Raw genomic sequence first — 18,073 nt, forward strand, 5'->3', positions numbered from 1 at the left:
TTATGCTTTCCAGCAAGACAGAATCTCTTAAGGTTCAAGTGCACAGGCAGTTAGATATATTATTCCTGTTTGAGCACATTTTACTTTAAATTGAAATGCAAGTGAAATGGCTTGGCAAGCAGGGAGATTAGTCACTTCACAGCTTCTGTAGGTTTTACAAGGGATCTCTAGTTTTATGACAGATCAATACAAACACACAGATTTAATTTCTTCTGCAGTCTGGGGTACTATGGAGGCTGTGGCTCTGAATTTGTGAGCTGAAAGAGAATCTCTGAGAGACATCATGTTGATTTCATCCCAGACCCTGAGCAATGCCTGTGTCTGTTCCCCAGAGTTTGCTTTGATCCCTGACAGTGTTAGTAAGGTGTTACGAGTATTGGGGATGTCCTTGTGCACCTTTGGGTGTAGGCTAAGTGGCATTAGTACTTTCTGAATGTATAAAAATACTTCATAAAAGAGGCAGCCACAATATTTTATTTAAAGCCACAGGGACACTGGTGAATTGTCATTTCTTTGGAAGCTTTAGAATTTCCTCTGCAGTGCACCAAGAAATGGTTTATGGCTCTATGTTCTGTTATCTCCTCACTTTGACTACATACATTGCTTTGGGCAAAAAAGGGGAGATTGTCACAGTGATGAGAAATGCTATCAGGAGCTGCTTTGAAGGCACTCTTTGTATTTGAAATGGCAGAATTCCTGTTCTGCTACAGCTACCAAAACAAAAATATCTTCATCCTATTTCCAGTACGACCCCATGTTTTAAAGGGTAATTTAGCTCCTGTGAATATCAAGTAACAGAACGAAGTGATTGCAGAGCTGAAGCATAAATAGAAAGAGGAACAGGCAGCAGTGAAATGCTGACACTTCAGCTGAGACTTGGCAAGCCCAGCTGGAAATGCTTGTCCTAGCAACACACACTGCATTCACAGAGTACCTTCACGATTGCTTCTGTGTACAAAGTTCATATCCTCACTGACCTATTTTATTTTTTTGCTGACAGTGCAAAAGTTTAGTATAAAGAATATTTTAAGTAGTTTTTTCCTGGGTGTGTATATATACACAAATGCCACCTTATACTCATTTATTTTATAATGAATCAGGTGTGTGTAACTGACTTGTAAGTTTTAAATTTCAGTGGGACTTCTGTTTCTCAGTCACTGAGACGCTTTGGAAAAAGTGACCTTTTAGTGCCCATCTACCATCCTGTAGGCAGGTCATATGTTAGAATCACTAAATTTTGTGACATCTGGGAGGATACAGAACTGTTCTATTTCCTACAGGTTCTATTCTCCTACTGGTAGGTAGAAAGGGGCAATTCTACCTACCAGTGGAAGATGTAGGATGTCCCTTGAGAAGAGTTGTGAAAAATCTGTCCTCTTTGGCCACCATGAATTGTCCTTGGCAAAATGCTTCTTATGTTTCTCACAAAGGACATCATGACTAGTTTTCCTTGGAAATAAGTAAATCCTTCTCTCATAGAAGTTCCAGAAATACATGAAACTTGTGAAAGAATTTTAAGATGACAGAAACCACCTGCAGGGCTTTGCCTCTCTGCATATAGCTGCTAATTTTCAAGGGATCTAATACAGTTTTGTTCTGTTTACACAAATTTGATAAAATTGTGGTTCAATGAGAGCTGCCTGGCAGTGCTCTGGGATAGTCACTGCAACCAAGGGTGTTATGCAAGGTGTAACACATAAGCAGTAACCCATGAGCATGCTAGAACTCCTCAGCAGCAGTTGAGCATGCTGAGGCAGGATATGCATTGTGCTCTGACTAATTACATCATCAGTGTGTATTGTTCAATAATTATGATAGGGATTCAATGAATTCTGATTGAGATTTCTATTTTAAGTGGTCTTCACTGGTGTTTTGTTCTTCCATTAAAAAAAAACCATTGTTTCACCCAAAGCATTGTGGACAGCAGGTTGAGGGAATTGCTTCTGTCCCTCTACTGCACTCTGGTGAGACCCCTGTGTGTGGAGTGCTGTGTCCAGCTGTGGGGTCCCCAGCACAGGAAGGACATGGACCTGTTGGAGCAGGTCCAGGGAAGAACCCTGAAGATTATTAGAGAAATAGAGCACCCATTGTGAAAACAGAAACACAGACTGAGAGTGTCAGGGCTGTACAGCCTGGGGAAGAGACCTTTCAATATTTAGAGGAGGCTTAGAAGAATGATGGGGACCAACTTTTTAGTAGGGTTGCAATGGTTTAAATTAAAAGAGGTAAATTCAGACTAGATATAAGGGAGAAATTTTTCACAATGAGGGTGGTGGAATACCGGAACAGGTTGCCCAGAGAGGTGGTAGATGCCCCATCCCTGGAAACATTCAAGGTCAGTGTGGATGGGCTCTGAGCAACTTGATATAATGGAAGATGTCCCTGCTCATGTTGGACTGGGTGACCTTCAAAGGTCCTTTTCAACCCAGACTGTTTGTGTGCCTGTGATTCTATGGTTCCATTATATGTACATTTCATGTGTGTGTGTGATTGTCTCAGGAAGGCTAAAAGAGGAGAAAGGGTGGAACACATTATGAAAGTCTTCATACCGTGTTGTTTATTGAGAGTGTCAGGGACCAACCTGTTCCTTGCACATTTTTTGAGCCTTGCTAGAATAAGCATAGGGACTATATAGGATGTAGGAACTGGCAGATTAATTATTGAGAAAATTACCAGGAAGAGAAGGAGGTGTTTTTGGTGGGTTTTTTTTGGTTTTTTTTTTTTTTTTTTTCCACTCATAGAACTCAAGATTGGATAATGCTTTTTAAGATCTATGTTAGCCAAGCATAAACTACTAGACCTAATAGAGGGAAGTAGCTGGGTGAGATATTTGGACTGTGGTTCAGTTAATGATAGGATATTCATCCAGCATGTTGGCCTTTTCTGGGGTTGGAAAAGAAAGCTAATTGTGCAGGCACTGTCTCATAAATCCTTAACCACTGGTTTAGAAAAGAGACAAGGAACTTCAGAATGCATAATGTCCCTGGTGGAAATAAAAATGCCACAGTTGGTGAAGACCAAAATGCAAGTTTCATGTAGCCGCAAAAGAAATTTCATCCCAAGTTAGTGCCTGTTAGATTCTTAATTTCTGGGCAAAAATTTAGATGTTTCCATTATCATGAAAGTGCCTGATGCCATCTCAACAAATGACATTGTTCTCAAAAGCTCTGAAAACATTTACTGCAAAGCAGTAAAGAAAAGCAGTTCCAAGTTATCTTGTTCAATGCTATGTAGGAGGAAGACACTTCTGTTCGGAGCAGGATTCCCTACATATTGTCAATTAGGAGCAACTCCTGCTTAGACAAACCCCCAAGAAAACTATTCTGGCATGCATGCTTGCAAATACAGCCTTTATTTATTGTAAGCATGAGTAAGGGCCATGGATATAGTTTTGTAAATATTAAAGACTTGCATATGCCTGTTGAGCTTCACAGGCAATTGCTCAGGTGCTCTGGATCTCGCTCACAATGTTTTCCTCAGGTAGGGCAGACTGTGGCCTCACATGCAAAATCTGTCAGGTGATCTTGAATAATATATGGAGTTATAGTTGGGTGAGGTAGTGGTACATACAAAATTGTTTTCTGGTGTTAAGCTACTAAGTTGCAGAAAGTGGGTCAGTATTTCAAAGGCTTGGTGAATTAAGGTGTCCCCCTATCACCCCTTGTTGTTTGCCTATCTTCTCCCCCTTCCCCTCTCAAACTGGCCAGGATTTGTCAGTCAGCCAATTCTCTTGAACAGCTCTTGAGAAAAACTCCTTCTAGTGAGGAAAATGTGTTTGATGCTAAGTTAGGTGTTTTCCAGTCATCATGCAGACTAGCTGATATAGAGTGATTAACATTACTTAAAGGGAAAACATCAAGGACTTTGGCTGAGAAGCCTACTTCTCAATGCCAAGGGATAAAGAATTTACCACTTCACTTGAGTATTGGTTCCAGCATATAATTGTATTCATTGGTACATTTTATTCCTTTTTATTCCATTTGACTTGTCCTCCAATAAATACTTCTGAGCACAGACACATTTTTTTAATTCCTGCCTGAACCTTTGATAAGCACACTGCAATATAGACTCAATAACTTTACCTGAGGCTTCTATATTGTAATTTAAGCTATGTACAGTGTCAATTTATTGATCTACTTCTCCTTCATAGAGTTTGATTTTTAGCAGATTTGTAGAGTTGGGGGAGCATTGACAAAGAGAACAGCATACGCCACCAAAGAGAAAATCTGAATTTCTTTTGTGTTTGTTATTCCAAATAAATAAGCCTGGACATAATTCAGTATTGACATAATTGGCATATACTGCAGAAGAAATTCACACATTCATGTGGAAATTCAGGTTTGTTAAGGATTATGTGGTCATGTTTTCTTTCACTTAATGATTTTGTATCCTCTCAGCAAATTTGGATCCACTTTAAGTGGAAATAATGCAGATCATGAAATACCTATGATTTTTATAGATATAGACAAAAAAGTATACAACGAGACCCTTTTTCTGAGTGAGCCAAAATATTGTAGTGGGAACGTGTGTCTTTTGACATGACAGAGGAATTGAAATACTTATAAGCCCATCAACTGCAGGAAAGCCTGAAGTTGGAATTTAAGAAATTAAATGCTCATTTCTGGGGCTCTTGACTACTGGCTTGTTTGTGAAGTGTCAGACCAGTCCTGGTATCCTCCTATGCTACATGTGGACAAAGAATTTTGTAGAAGGGGTTTTTCCTCTTGTGTCAGATGAACTCCATCCATTTAGACTTACACAGCTGACTGTGTTGGATTGAGCTGTCTGCCTTTGTATGATACACTCTTTTTCTAGTTTTGTTCTTGCAGGTTATTGTGTGACATGAGACCAGATGAACATTAACAGAACCTGGAATGTATTTTAATTGTAAAGCTCCATCAGACATACTGATAATTGCATGTTTTATAATTAAAACTGTGAATGCTTTTCTTTCTAAGCATAGCGACAGCTGTTAGAGCACATCTGGAAAATATGCTTTAAGCAAAATTATTTTAGCACAGAGAATTTCACAATCTGTGGGATATTTATCAGCATTTCTTTCCAGAATACTAATCTGATTTATCAGTATTTTTAATATAAAAGTCTTTCTTTTTTTTTAAATTATGTTTACAATCTGGATTTGAATTCACATTGTAGATTGGCAATTCCAGTGTACTTCAAGGCTAAATGCTGCAGAACAAAGCATTGCTTTGCTACTATTTTTAGGTAGAAGCCTATATAAGTCTTGTCTGATGCCCTCATAAATTTTCTTCATTGATTTCAGCCAAATATTTTCCCTTTTTATGATTTTAAAGAGAAATTATTTTTTATAGTGGAATTTCATTGAGAAGAAAATTTCTCATACTCCTACTCTGTGCTTCTTGAGGCTCATGTCAACACCCTTCTGTGCTATTACCCTTGTACTGCCTACAATTATTATAGCATTACTCAGGACTCTTTGCAGTCAGTGCGAGTGTCTACAGGATAGGACCCTGGCCACTTGGAAATGAACAACAATGTTTCTGTTTTTGATATGAGCCCAAGCATTGTCATTTCTGCACTTTCCTCAGAACTGCCATATAGACATTACAAAACCAATTTTTTCTGATATGATTCATTAAAATGGAACAAGAAAGCATAAAACTTAAAACAACTTTAAAAGTTCTATCTGCTAATTTATTGTTAACGTTTCTTTTTTTTTTTTTTATTTGGAAAAAATTGACTAAACGTAAATATGTAGAACCTTAAAACCTCAAGTTATTACTTTAATCAGGATCTTGCATTCTGACCCAAGCATCTCAACCAACTTGCTTTCAGGATGATGAGGGAGATTTTGCAGAGAGTGTTTGACAACAGATGCCTAAGCAAGAAATCAGTTTCCTTTATTTGGAATAGGAGGAAACTTTTTAATAATAGATTACACTGTGTTGGAGCAGTTTCACACCTGAATTTTAAATCATAAGTGTTGTCCTTGTTGTGCAGTTGGAGGCAAAATGCAGTTACGCAACCAAGTGAGAAGATACAGCTGCAAAAACTAATGAGATTAAAAGAAAAATCTACAGCAACGATACTAAAAAATAATATGGAGCACATTAGTGGCAATGTGGGAAAATTAATTCCAAATTATTGACAGTTTAATTGACCTACGGGAAGTATTTTAATGGACTTAATAAGCTGTGCTGTTCTTCAGTTTTTTAAACTTTTCCACTGAGCAGAAAACAAGTTTTTCTAATTATGGGGTTTAAAATTGTAACAAATGGTTGCCGTGGGTTCCCTGGCTGTGAGATACCAGCACTGGATGTGCGACTTTTCTGCCCAACACCTGCAAAGCCCATCCTGTGAGCAGGGCGTAGGTGCCACTGCCCCTAACCTTGCTGTCACAGAGGCTCTTTGCAAATAATCCTTACTCGGTGATTTGACCCCCAGGCTCCGACTGCATGAAGAAAAGGTCATTAAGGATCGGCGACACCACCTCAAAACGTACCCGAACTGCTTCGTGGCCAAAGAGCTGATTGACTGGCTGATCGACCACAAAGAGGCCTCCGACAGGGAGACAGCCATTAAACTGGTGCAGAAATTATTGGATCACAGCATCATCCACCATGGTAAGTGCAGTATCATCTGCTAAAAACTTCTAAGATAAATTTACTGACTGCTGTGAGACAAAGGGAAATCCCACTCCTGTTCTTCAGCCAAGTGTAGGACAGGTAGGATTCTTTCTCTGCCAGATATGGAGCATCTCTTGAACTGTGCTGCTATGCAAGGTCACCTGTATCCTGAAGGAGATGAGAGCTTGAACAGGTATGGAGTGATGTTCCCCATGACAGGGGGAAACTTACTGGAGAGTGTGATGCTACTTTCCTGTCTCCAAAGCAGCCTCAGCTGGATCGTGTTCCCCCTCTCCCTGCAGCCCTCATTTCCCTGCTCCTAAGAGCACAGTTCTCCATCTGAAAAACCCATCTGAAAAATCAGCCAGGAAAAAAAAAAATAATTTTTCTCACGTGGATTAATTCCCTGGCCCTGGCCCTCACAGCAGCTGCACAAACATTAGTGCTGGTACAGCTGCAAGAAAGTTAGTGGTCTGGCTGTGCCCTGATTAATTTTCTCCTAAACTTGTTGTCTATTTGAGATCTGTTCCTTTCAGCTTCTTGAATAACAATTCATGCTGATGAAAAGACTTCCAATTCACTGGTAGCATTTAGTTGCCTTTTGGGACACAAAGAAGATCCAAGGCCTCAATTTCAAGCCTTTAGTATTACCCATTTCAGAATGGTAAATGTACCCTTTGTTTCTTTTTAAAGAGAAAACTGAGTGATTATGAACAGACGAATGTTGACTTTATGCAGAGGTCATTGTATGTGCAGCAATGCTGCTGCTGTCTGCAGTACATTAACAACACCTTAATTAAAGTCAGAAATGCACATACTGAGTGAGTGCCACTTCTACAGCTTCTGCTTAGCTATTAAATGAAAATTCTGGGTTGTTATGGAAACTGGGACTCACGGTAGATAGTTAAAGAATAAAGTAATTATAGGGTATTCAAATCTGTCTACTTAATCCTCTATTGAGAAAATGTCAGTGAAGAGTTGCGTGCATGCCTGAGTGACTTAATTTAATTGAGCAATAGATATTTTATTGCTGAATGCTTGTTGAAAGCTCTAACAGCCTTCAAGCCTTTTCTACCCTACCATCCAATTGAAAACTGTAGAAGAAATTTTATATATGTGTGTGAAGATATTAGAAATGGAACAGGTGTTTCTTGAAAATGTTCATGTATTGCACTCTAATAAAATACTTCGTGAAGTGAGCTTGGGCAGGTGGGTTCAGAGAGGTTCTATCAGGTTCTGCAGGATGCTTAGAACATTCAAGTGCCGTGTCAAGTAAAAGGGACACCAGGTGCTGCTTCTGTGGTGCAGAAGGTCTCCATGTATGTGGGTTGACAGCTGTGTTAGGAGCACCTTGCTTGGGATAGCTTTCCCATCAGTTTATGCCCTTGATGGGGTTCTGTTCTGCATTTACAAGAGCCCATCATCAGCTGCTGTTTTGCAAATCTGATCTGGCATTTCTTGGTGTGCTCATGTTGTACCTACCATTTACTAGCTGGTATGGCAGAGCAATTGTGACAGTTTCAAGAAGGCAGAATGCTTTGGTTTTAACTGTGTCTTTAGGAACTCTCAGGTTTCCTACAGCACTGCTAATCGGTATGAATAACTTTAAGAAGTTTGGCAAACCTTAAATTATTGGGCATTCTACTCTGGCGGCCTTTTAAACAAACAAGACAACAGACTGTTTTCATCAAAAGGTTTTCTGGGTATGTGGTGGATGGATGCTTTTTTATTCTTTATGTTTGCAGTAATACTTACAAAACTGATGGGCACTTCTTCCTCTCACCAAGAAATCTGGTTACCTTTCAATGTTTTCTCCAGCCTTTCATTAGAATGGAGTAAAACTGTGTGCTGAGAAATACAGGGGGTTAGACTCTATACATGCTTGCTTTGAAGCTCAGCAGTGGTACCTGCTACTTAACATGTGTGTGTATTTTTTAAATTTGTTTAATTATTTTATGTTTCAGTCTGTGATGAGCATAAAGAATTCAAGGATGTCAAACTGTTCTACCGCTTCAGAAAAGATGACGGGACGTTTCCACTGGACAATGAGGTGAAGGTGTTCATGAGAGGACAAAGACTGTATGAAAAGTATGTTGCATTCAGTATTTGTAATATATTGACAACAGCGCCACATGAGGCAAATAATACTTGTTAATCTATTTTTGAATCGTCAGAGGCTTTCAATTCATGCAGGAATGGATCTGGGCAATTCCATCACTTCAGGTGGGAGTCCTTCCCTCTCCTATTTTTCTTTTGCTTTTCTACCATATTCACTTGAGGCATTTTGCTTAAAATCTGATGCCCCAGATTGTACATACATCCTATATGAGAATTCAATGTGAATTGAAGCCCTTGAAATCTATTCTGTAAAAATAATTACAGAATTATTTGTCAAAATAATTCAAATAATTACAGAATTATTTTATATGTAAAAGCATAATCATAATTCCTAGAACATTATTGAACAAGCAGCCACATGTCTGTGGAAACTCCAGATCTACAGCTTCACAGGGAGGCATGATTTTAAATCATCAGTGATATGAATCTCCAGTGTTCCAGCCTGCAAAGTTTCAACATCAGAAAAGTTATGTTAAATGCAATTTCAAAAAAACCCACCAAACCAACCAAGAACATCTGATTATCTAATTTAAACAGATTATTATACTAAGATACTAAATATCCCACTGGATTACTTCCATCAAGTAACTAGGTATCTTAACAATACTTCCTAATATTAAATTAAAGACTTTTTTATTCAGAAATTGGAGATTTTGACATAGTACTTTTAAGCAGAGAGAAGAAAATGCATGTTGGCATATGCTACAAATTAATGCAAAAGTTGTGGTGTGTTGTTTACCAAGAAGCTTGAAGTATTGCTCTAGACTGAATACCACCCACTCTCCTGCTTGTTTGAGCAGAAGCGTGCAGCAGTCAGGAGAGATGATGTGTTTTCTTGATAAAGGAAATTTGTTTCCTTCTGAGAAGAAAGCACTCAAGAAACTCACAAGTTTAAAAGCTGCTAATAAATATTATTTTCAAGGTTAGCTGGCTCTGAAGAACAGTTTGGTGAAAGAGCAGTGAACCCAAAATATAAACAAATACTTGTAATGCCACTCCTTTTGTTACACCCAGCATATCAAATTCCCCAAGACATGGTGGCTGTGACTATTTAAAGTAAAAATATAATAAATTGTATAAGACATAAGAAAATGCATCACTGGAGAAAATCCTCCATTCTATGCACTGGGACAGGTGAAATGAATCAGCTACCTTCAAACTCTTCTGTGCCTTACTAAGCACAGCATTTTCTCTTTAGACTTAGCAAACATGCAGTCTACAAGCCTGACCCATACTCTGAAAAGCAGATTAGAGTGTCTACGGTGCTTTTTTAAGTCTATATTTATATTTCAATTATCCATAAGAAAAATAATTTTTGTTGGCAAGGCTGATGTCAGTCTTCTGCATGAAAGGAGCCGTAGTAGAAAGAACTCTGTTCTAATAGTGTCTGCTTCCATCACCATTTCTCTGAATGGAAAACTATCCCCAAACCATTGTCTGTGATCCACTTTGTCTAACTCTGTAGTAGTAGAAAAACATTCATAACTGTAGAGAGTGTTCCTGTCTTGGCAAAGGAGTTAATGCCAAAAGCAGCCTGTATCTGAATATAACTGCATCCTTGAGAGGTGCTTGCTCCTAGGCAACATATTTGAAGGGTTCAGAAACTTTTAAAAACAGCCCTGAGTGCTAAATATAGTATAAATTAAAAATACCTGTCATTTCAAAACCAGTATATGACAGTCAAAGGTAGTCAAAATTCTCCATGGATCATCAGAAGTATTTTATATTTTTGGGAGATAAGAAGGCATAACTGGGCTTCACTTTGTATATTTTAGCAAACATCCTGTGCAGAGATTTTAGACTTTGTTAGTTTACTTGCCTATTCACCTCTATTAGCAACATCTTCAGAATTTCTTTGGATAACCTTTAAACTCAAAATCTAATGCTGAAAGTCAGGAGGAGCTCTGCAGTGAAATATGTGATTATGAAATATATCTGTTGTATCAGTTTGCTAATAGTCTTGAGAAAGAAAATATTAATTCAGTGCTGTTAAAAATAATTACTAAATGGCAGCAACCAGAGAAAAGTATTCCTGCACAAACATTAAGTAATTTACCAGCATATTCAACTTGTTTATCAAAATGCCTATAGGCCTGGTTGCAACAGAAATGCAGCCATGCCAAAGGAAATCTATCCAAATCCAACATGCTTTGAAAATCTGTCTATAATTTTGTAGAGTTTGCTGATTTTTACTAGACTTTGCTAATTTAAGATAGACATTATAATTCTTTCTTACTCTTTTCCACTCTCTGATTGGGGCTGGAGTACCACTGGGCTTAGAAGCCAAGGTAGTTTGTGCTTGCCAAATTTGCAGACATTACCCAACACCAGTCCATGCAGATTTGTACCCTCACTGGGTAAAATTAACAAAATGCTTTAGGAGCATCAACAGGTTGCATGGGTGTCTTAGGCAGGTTCCTTATATTCAGACAGCTGTTTTGGGTAAATGCCTTGTTCTCTGCCCTGGGACATGGGAACATCAGGGCTGTCCCTCTGCTGAGGAGCTCCCTTTCCCATCTCTCTTCTGCATGACCACGAAGCTCCTCGTAATCTGGACTCTCCTTTCTTGTGTATTACCCCCTTCACCCACTATGGACATCTTTGGTGGCTGTACCTGTGGGATTAGAAGATTTAAAATCAGTCTCTGGTTGTATTCTCCCTTCATTTGCACTGAAAATCATGAATCAGTTCAGATTCCCAGCACATTGTTGGAAACTTTGGTAATCCTATCTGTGAACATGCTTTGAGGTTCAGGTTTATAACTAGAGATGAAAACTACTGGATTTCCTACAGTCTTGTCTGAAATTGTTGAATAGTTTATAAGATCTAAGGTTGGTATCAGCTTTTAAGCTCTATAGGACTGCCCACATACTTTGAATGAGATAAACATGTTTCCTGTTCAACAAAAATCTCCCTGTAAATCTTTTATAAATCCATCACAGACCTTTTGTAGCTTAAAAAAAAAAAAATCAAATTGTTGCAGGCACCTTATTTTTATGATGTTTGCTATTCTCAGTAGGGTTTGGTCAGACACACAAGATTGTTGTTTCTGGTGCAGTCATGCATAGGAGCTATAAGTCATTTCATGATGCTGACATCAACTGAGATTTTTGAACCAGATTTCACAGTGAAAGAAGTGCAGATTTATGGTTTTAATTTCAGGAAATCTTTCAGATAATTTTGAGACTGCATTCTTGGAATCACTTTCTGTTTAACTCATCAGTGGTTGAGTTGCTTTTATCCTCTGGTGCAGTTATTTTGATAAAAAGAAGGTTAAAGATTTCTTTTGAAAAGCAGTTTGAATTTTAGTGTTTGGATAAATACATTCCTTTAATACAGGACAACACCAGTTTTAGTAAATATGTTTTGGCATTAACAGCCTCATGTTGTTTTGGAACAAGGAGAAAATGGAAGAGTAAAAGGAAGTTTCCAGTTCTGCCTAATGAAAGGCCAAGTTTTTGATTGATGTAAATTGGTACAGTTTTGTTGACAGCCATGGAGTTACAGTGATTTACTTCAGTGAGTGACGTAAGTCCATGGATTGCTGTGTCTGGGCTTCTTAAACTGGCAATTTGTCGTGTCTGTTTGTTCACAAGTCCAAATCCTTTGCAGTGCTATTCTGGGCTTATGCAGAAGGGTGTGAAATGTCAAACTGAGTGTTTTTCCACTTGATATTTTTCCAGATTTCTTTTGTGTCTCTGTAAAAATCTAACCATTAGCACTGCCTTTTCAAGGACCTTTCTATCAGCGATTTCAATGAGGCGGTCAACTAATTATAGACTCATCAAAGAACAATTAACACAATCTTAAGGATTTTTTATTTGGTGCCTGCAGAGCCTGGGTAACCAGTTCTGGGTAGCCATGTAGCAGATGGTATGAAAAGACACAAGCTTTGGGTTTGCATTTTTTTTCTGGGAGGAAAAAGCCTGGTGAGCGAGAGGCATTTAAAGATAGCCCCTTGGAGCATAGTAGGAGTGTATTAGAGGTGGTGAGTGTGGGACAAAATGTTGTGGGACAAGATGCTTGTAAACTAAAATATTTAAAAAAAAATGAAGTCTGCGAGAATTCTGGAGTCAATACATTGTCTTCAGCTAATTTGGCTTTCTCAGTTCTTACTCAGCTCAGAGGTGCTGGCAATGACACACCATCTGAACGAGCAGTTTGTTGTGCTACCACCGACACTCAGCTGTGGCTGAGCAGCCTGGGGCTGGTTTGATGGTCTGCTACCTGGTGGTCAGATCCAGTAGGTTCAGGCTTCAGGTTAGTGCTCATTAAAGTCAAGAGAAGAGGTTGGACCATGTCAAACCTCCACTGTAATTTCAAATGGAACTTCTCTCTGTGTTCCTATGGCACAGATTTTTCTGATGCTTCCCAAAGGAGATGAAGTTATATTCCATAATCTCTGGACATGCTGTCAGTTTAAGAAGCAGATGGCTCGTGTATGGATTTATTTGAATTTCAGTTCCTTTATCAGAAGGACAAAGATTCAGCACTTCCAGAATATGACTACTGTAGTTCAGATGTGCCCTTATTTCCAAATAGTTGGTGAAGGGAGGGGACCTGTTAGTCTTACATGGAAAAACCATTTCTTGAACTATTTCTCTGAAAGTCTTACCACTATTCCTATTATTAGCCTATAATAAATAATATAGTTATGAAAAAAATAGATTAATAAGGATGCTATGGTGCTAAGTTTCCTCTGAAAAAGTGGAATTCTGTATTAGAAAGAAATGATTCTCACTTCTTCTTTAAAACTGCCTTTTGCATCAACAAAATATTGAGGCTTTTTTTGTTTGTTTGTTTGTTTGTTTAAGACTATGTCATTTGCATAGGTATCTTGAATAGAGTTTTATTAGTATCCTTCAGCTACTCAGCCACCAGTTGCTAAGAGATTTTGGGACATCTCATAGTGTTCCTCTGGCAGGTGTTACAGAGAGCAAGCTGAGGCACAGAGAACTGTGAGCCTCAGATGATAAAATGTGTTCAAGTCCTTGTGCAACTTGCTGACTGCAACTGCATCATCAAATGTTGGATGCACAATATTTATCTGCCTCCAAACCACAGAACTACCTTTTTGCCTCTTGAATTTTTCTGCAGCTGTTTTAGAGCTTATGAGAAGAATTTTCAAAGTCATCTAAATGACTTTGGGGCATAGTCCTGCTAACAGTAAATATTAATTAGGAAGCTTTGAACACATTAGTCACATTCTGGTGCTTTTAGGCTAATTTTTTTTCAAAGCTGATTATACAGTATCTTTTAGAGAATGTTAAACACTAAATAGGGAAAATGCAAAACCTAAAAATCTAAAAAAGAAGAAAGCATTAACTTCACACAGGGATATAAAGCCTAAATTTGTTTACTAAGCAGTTTTCATTCACTTCCTAAGTAGATTGATAGCTTGAGGAAAGATTTAGTAAGTCAGTGAACGCTTCATATGCATTTGCTTGATATAAATGAGATTTGCCAGAATAGATCTGGAACTGCTTTTCTGAAGAACCATTTTCCCCACCAATTTTCCCCCCCACCACACCAGGCTGATGAGTTCTGAAAACACCCTTCTGCAAGCCAGGGAAGAGGAAGGAGTCAAGTACGAGCGGACCTTTGTGGCGTCAGAGTTCATGGACTGGCTGGTCCAGGAGGGCGAGGCCGCGACACGGAGCGAAGCGGAGCAGCTCGGCCGCAGGCTCTTGGAGCACGGGATTATACAGCACGGTGAGAAATTACTGCCAAGCAGCAAAAGCTACACTTACTGTAGCACTTTCTTCAGCTCAAATCACGTGGAGGGGCCCTTGTCCTTCTGATCACAGTATGTTAAGGTTCTAAATTAATTCAGACAGGAGTCTAAGTAATTTTATTTAGTAGAAGGGTGGTTTTTTTTCAAAAGTGAGTTGTATTAGTTCTGAAAATGCTTCCTCAAATGCAGAGTCTGGCTGGAATTTGAAACTTTATAATAACAACTTAAGGATGTGGATGAAAGTCAGTATTCCTACACTTGTAGTAATTAACTTGTAGAACTTGCTATCTGCAATGTGTGTAATTGAGGTAAATAGATTTGTAAGGATCAAATAGGGATTAGAACCATAAATTAGCTAAATTCTGTATGCAAGATAAAAATTTCAGGGTCTATGTATCTCCCTACTTGTAGACAGAACAGAGAATAGTCTAATGCCAGAAAAGCGTATAACAGAGTTGTTTTAGTATGTTTGGGCAGGAAGGAGGATGTAACTTTTGGTTGAAGTGTTATTGTATTTGTCCTGGTGGTATAACTTTGAGGCAAGAATCAAATATTTCTTCATAGTCCAGTATAATGTGTCTGGCAATTACAGCTTCACCAAGAAGCTCCTTCTGTATAGAGTGGAGGAGACAGAGTTTTCTCACTCTACTGCCCCGAGGGTGAAGAAATGAATACCTCTGGCCCCATTTTACATGTTGTCATTATCTGTTGCCCTTCTGTGACCAGGCATTTCCCACCATAGAAGTGGCAATGCCTCTGGGAGGAATGAAGAGGTGCCAGGAGATGACCACAGAATGGCAGAAGTTGTTACCTACATTGCTTAGTGCACAATGTGAAAATAATCATATCCTGGTGGTCCAAGTGTTGTTGCATCAAACCTAATTATGACAGAAAACAAAGAGATTATATCAGCAAGCTGTTAGTACACAAGGTGCTGGGTTGACTAGGTTGCTTGTTACTTCACAAGAAAAGCTAGTTTTAATGTATAGAGAAAAACAGGCATGTAAGTGGTCTGCACAGTTCTGCCATGGTTCTAATCATATTCACATTAACTTGCAATTACTAGGAGCTACTTCTGAATGTTTACAGTGATCAGCTTCCACTTCTATAATTACTCCTGTACTTCCTATGATTTATGGAGTGCCAACTGCTCAGAGCTTGATGGACAGGAAAGGTATGCCACCCCTTCTCTTTACAGCAGCAATGATTTAATTCCTATTTTTACCTGAACATTTTCTGTGTATTACATATGTGGCAAACTATCCTTACTATCCTGGAGTCCTAAACCAGGACACTTACAAAAAAATCTTTTAAAAATATAAGTGAGATTTATGCTGATACAGATGTTTTTGCAGAGCAAATAAAGTCAGGAGTTAACATTTGGTGCAAAGGTGGTTTTCTTAGATACTGAGATCTTTGCAGAGCTAAGAAAGTCAGGATGTGGCTTTTCTTGCAGATCAACCATTGTTTCATTAACTAAGGCAAATGCTCAGCAGGGCACGTTTGCAGGGAAATAATTTTGCTCCTGTCAAGCCAGATTTCAGGGGTCATTCCTGAGTGACACTAGCCCAGTTCTGGGAATTAGTTGATTGCTGAGGAAGTAGTCTTCTCACTTGTCCAGACCAGGTCATTGCTGCAAGGTACTATCATCTTCCTCACTCAGTTTTTAATAAAACAAACATAACTGAGTGGTGATTTTGCAAGGAGTTGATGGGGATGCTGGGAGTAAAGTAAAACTGAATGGTGTCCTTGATATTTGTCTTCTATGAGTGAACATGCTTTGTGCACATTTTCTCTTTTGTGAAAGGAGATTTCATTCATTTCACTGCAACAATTTGTCTAGATAGTGTCAGGAATATTGATGAAAGTACTGGCAGAATTAACATGGAGCTGATTTGGGGTTCATCTTAGCAACTGGATATGATCTGTGCACATTGAAGGTTCTTGTAATGCTGGCTTCCTCTGAGAAGGGAGCTCAAAATGACAACTACTGGTACAGAATTAGGGACATAAATTGTAAAACTGCAGGAAAGGTATTCTGTCCCCAACACCCTCCCACCCATCTTACAGAGTTCTAGATCCAATTAAAAAACAAAAGAAAGCTATTTTTCTATGTCTTAGTACCATAAATTCATTTCACTATACTGTGCTTCCATTATTTTGTCTCTCATCAGCAATACTAAAATATTACTGGAAACTAATGGGCATCCTTGTTGGCAGAACCAGCAGAAAGACTCTTGACTGAACAGCAGTGGAGACTAAAACATTTCCTGTCCTAAAGGCAATCTTTTTCTAGCAGTATTGTTTGATATCCACAATATGGAATAAAATAAAACTTGCTCTATTATTTTTATGAAGTATTTCTTACCCCACCTAATGTGATGGGAAGTAATAGAAATAGTTGTATCCAGTTGCCAATCTCAGTGGTAATTTTCCAGCCACAACTGAATTATGCAATGTCTTTTTACTAATACTGACTTTCATTTCAATTACTCAGAGAAGCTGTATTCTGCAGCTGAGGCACTGTATTCAAAATGGCTTCCTGACACATTTTTCTTCACTTTTATTGGTCAGACACAAACCAGGTTTCACACAGGAAACAAACACCAATGCTAATTTTAAAAAGGAAAACGGTGGTTTAAGAGGAATTGTAGAAACGCTGCAAAAGCATCAAATTCTCATTTTTAAAATAATCTTCCCGATCTCTTTGGACATATGTAACTGTACACATTTCCCCTGCCATGAATGAAAATGCTGAAATGTACTTAAGTGCTGAATTTCTTCCTGCCAAAATCTCACTGGCCCGCACAAATCACTGAGATATGCTCCATTGGTTGGAGTGTAGTGCTAATAATGTGAGTTATGGGTTTGATCCCCATATGGGCCATTCACTTAAGAGTTGAACTCAATGATTCCTGTGGGTCCATTCCAACTCAGAATATTCTGTGATTCTGTGAAATCATAATCCACAAAACACCATTACCATCATTTTCATAAATAGGACCCAGATTTCCTTTGCTGTGTAATAAGGAATAAAGCCCCCATAAGTAGCAGGGAATGGTGCATTTTGCATTTCCTGAAGGCTGGTGTTGGGATTGTAGTTGTCAGTAGTTACTTGGCACTTGTGAACACTGATGGCCTTCATCCAGAATATAGAAATAAAGACTGTGGGAAGATTTATAAGTTTGGTGATGCACATAAAATAAAGGCAGGGACAAAAGGTACACAGAACACATTTCTCAGCTGTAGAAAAGCCCGTAAGAGCTTGGTAATATTAACAGATAAAATTTTCCTCCAGGAGACTGGATCTTTCTTGGTTCTTCTTCATATGGGCATGGTGGGACAGATTAGCTACTGTGGTCAAAATTCACATGCAGCAGGAGAAGTTCTCTACCACCTGCCAGCTCCCAGGTAGATCAGGCCAACGCAAGGATGGTCTGAGGGCAAGAGGAGGGCAGTGTAAGCATCCACACATAGTCACAGCCCTTTCTCAGTCTGGAAAACAGAGATACTGAGATGTCCAAGGACAAAAGAGGGTATTCACAGAGCTCTTTATGGAGTTGGTTTTGGCTCATACTTGCTTATAGCCCTTTCTGAAGAGCTTACCCTGCAC

At 38.7% G+C, this 18,073-nt stretch overlaps 1 protein-coding gene across 5 annotated transcripts in view; it reads left to right on the forward strand.

The window, feature by feature from the left end:
• DEPTOR (DEP domain containing MTOR interacting protein) overlaps positions 1-18,073 on the forward strand; it is an 80,664-nt gene that overhangs the window by 18,140 nt on the left and 44,451 nt on the right. For all 5 annotated transcript variants that reach the window (XM_072924963.1, XM_072924964.1, XM_072924966.1 and 2 more), the window contains 3 exons: positions 6,427-6,605; positions 8,573-8,696; positions 14,260-14,438. In XM_072924963.1, coding sequence (XP_072781064.1) covers positions 6,427-6,605; positions 8,573-8,696; positions 14,260-14,438 — 482 coding nt within the window. The remainder of the gene's footprint in view (positions 1-6,426; positions 6,606-8,572; positions 8,697-14,259; positions 14,439-18,073) is intronic.

Source organism: Taeniopygia guttata, chromosome 2 (genome assembly GCF_048771995.1).
Source record: "Taeniopygia guttata chromosome 2, bTaeGut7.mat, whole genome shotgun sequence".
Lineage (NCBI taxonomy): Eukaryota > Metazoa > Chordata > Aves > Passeriformes > Estrildidae > Taeniopygia > Taeniopygia guttata.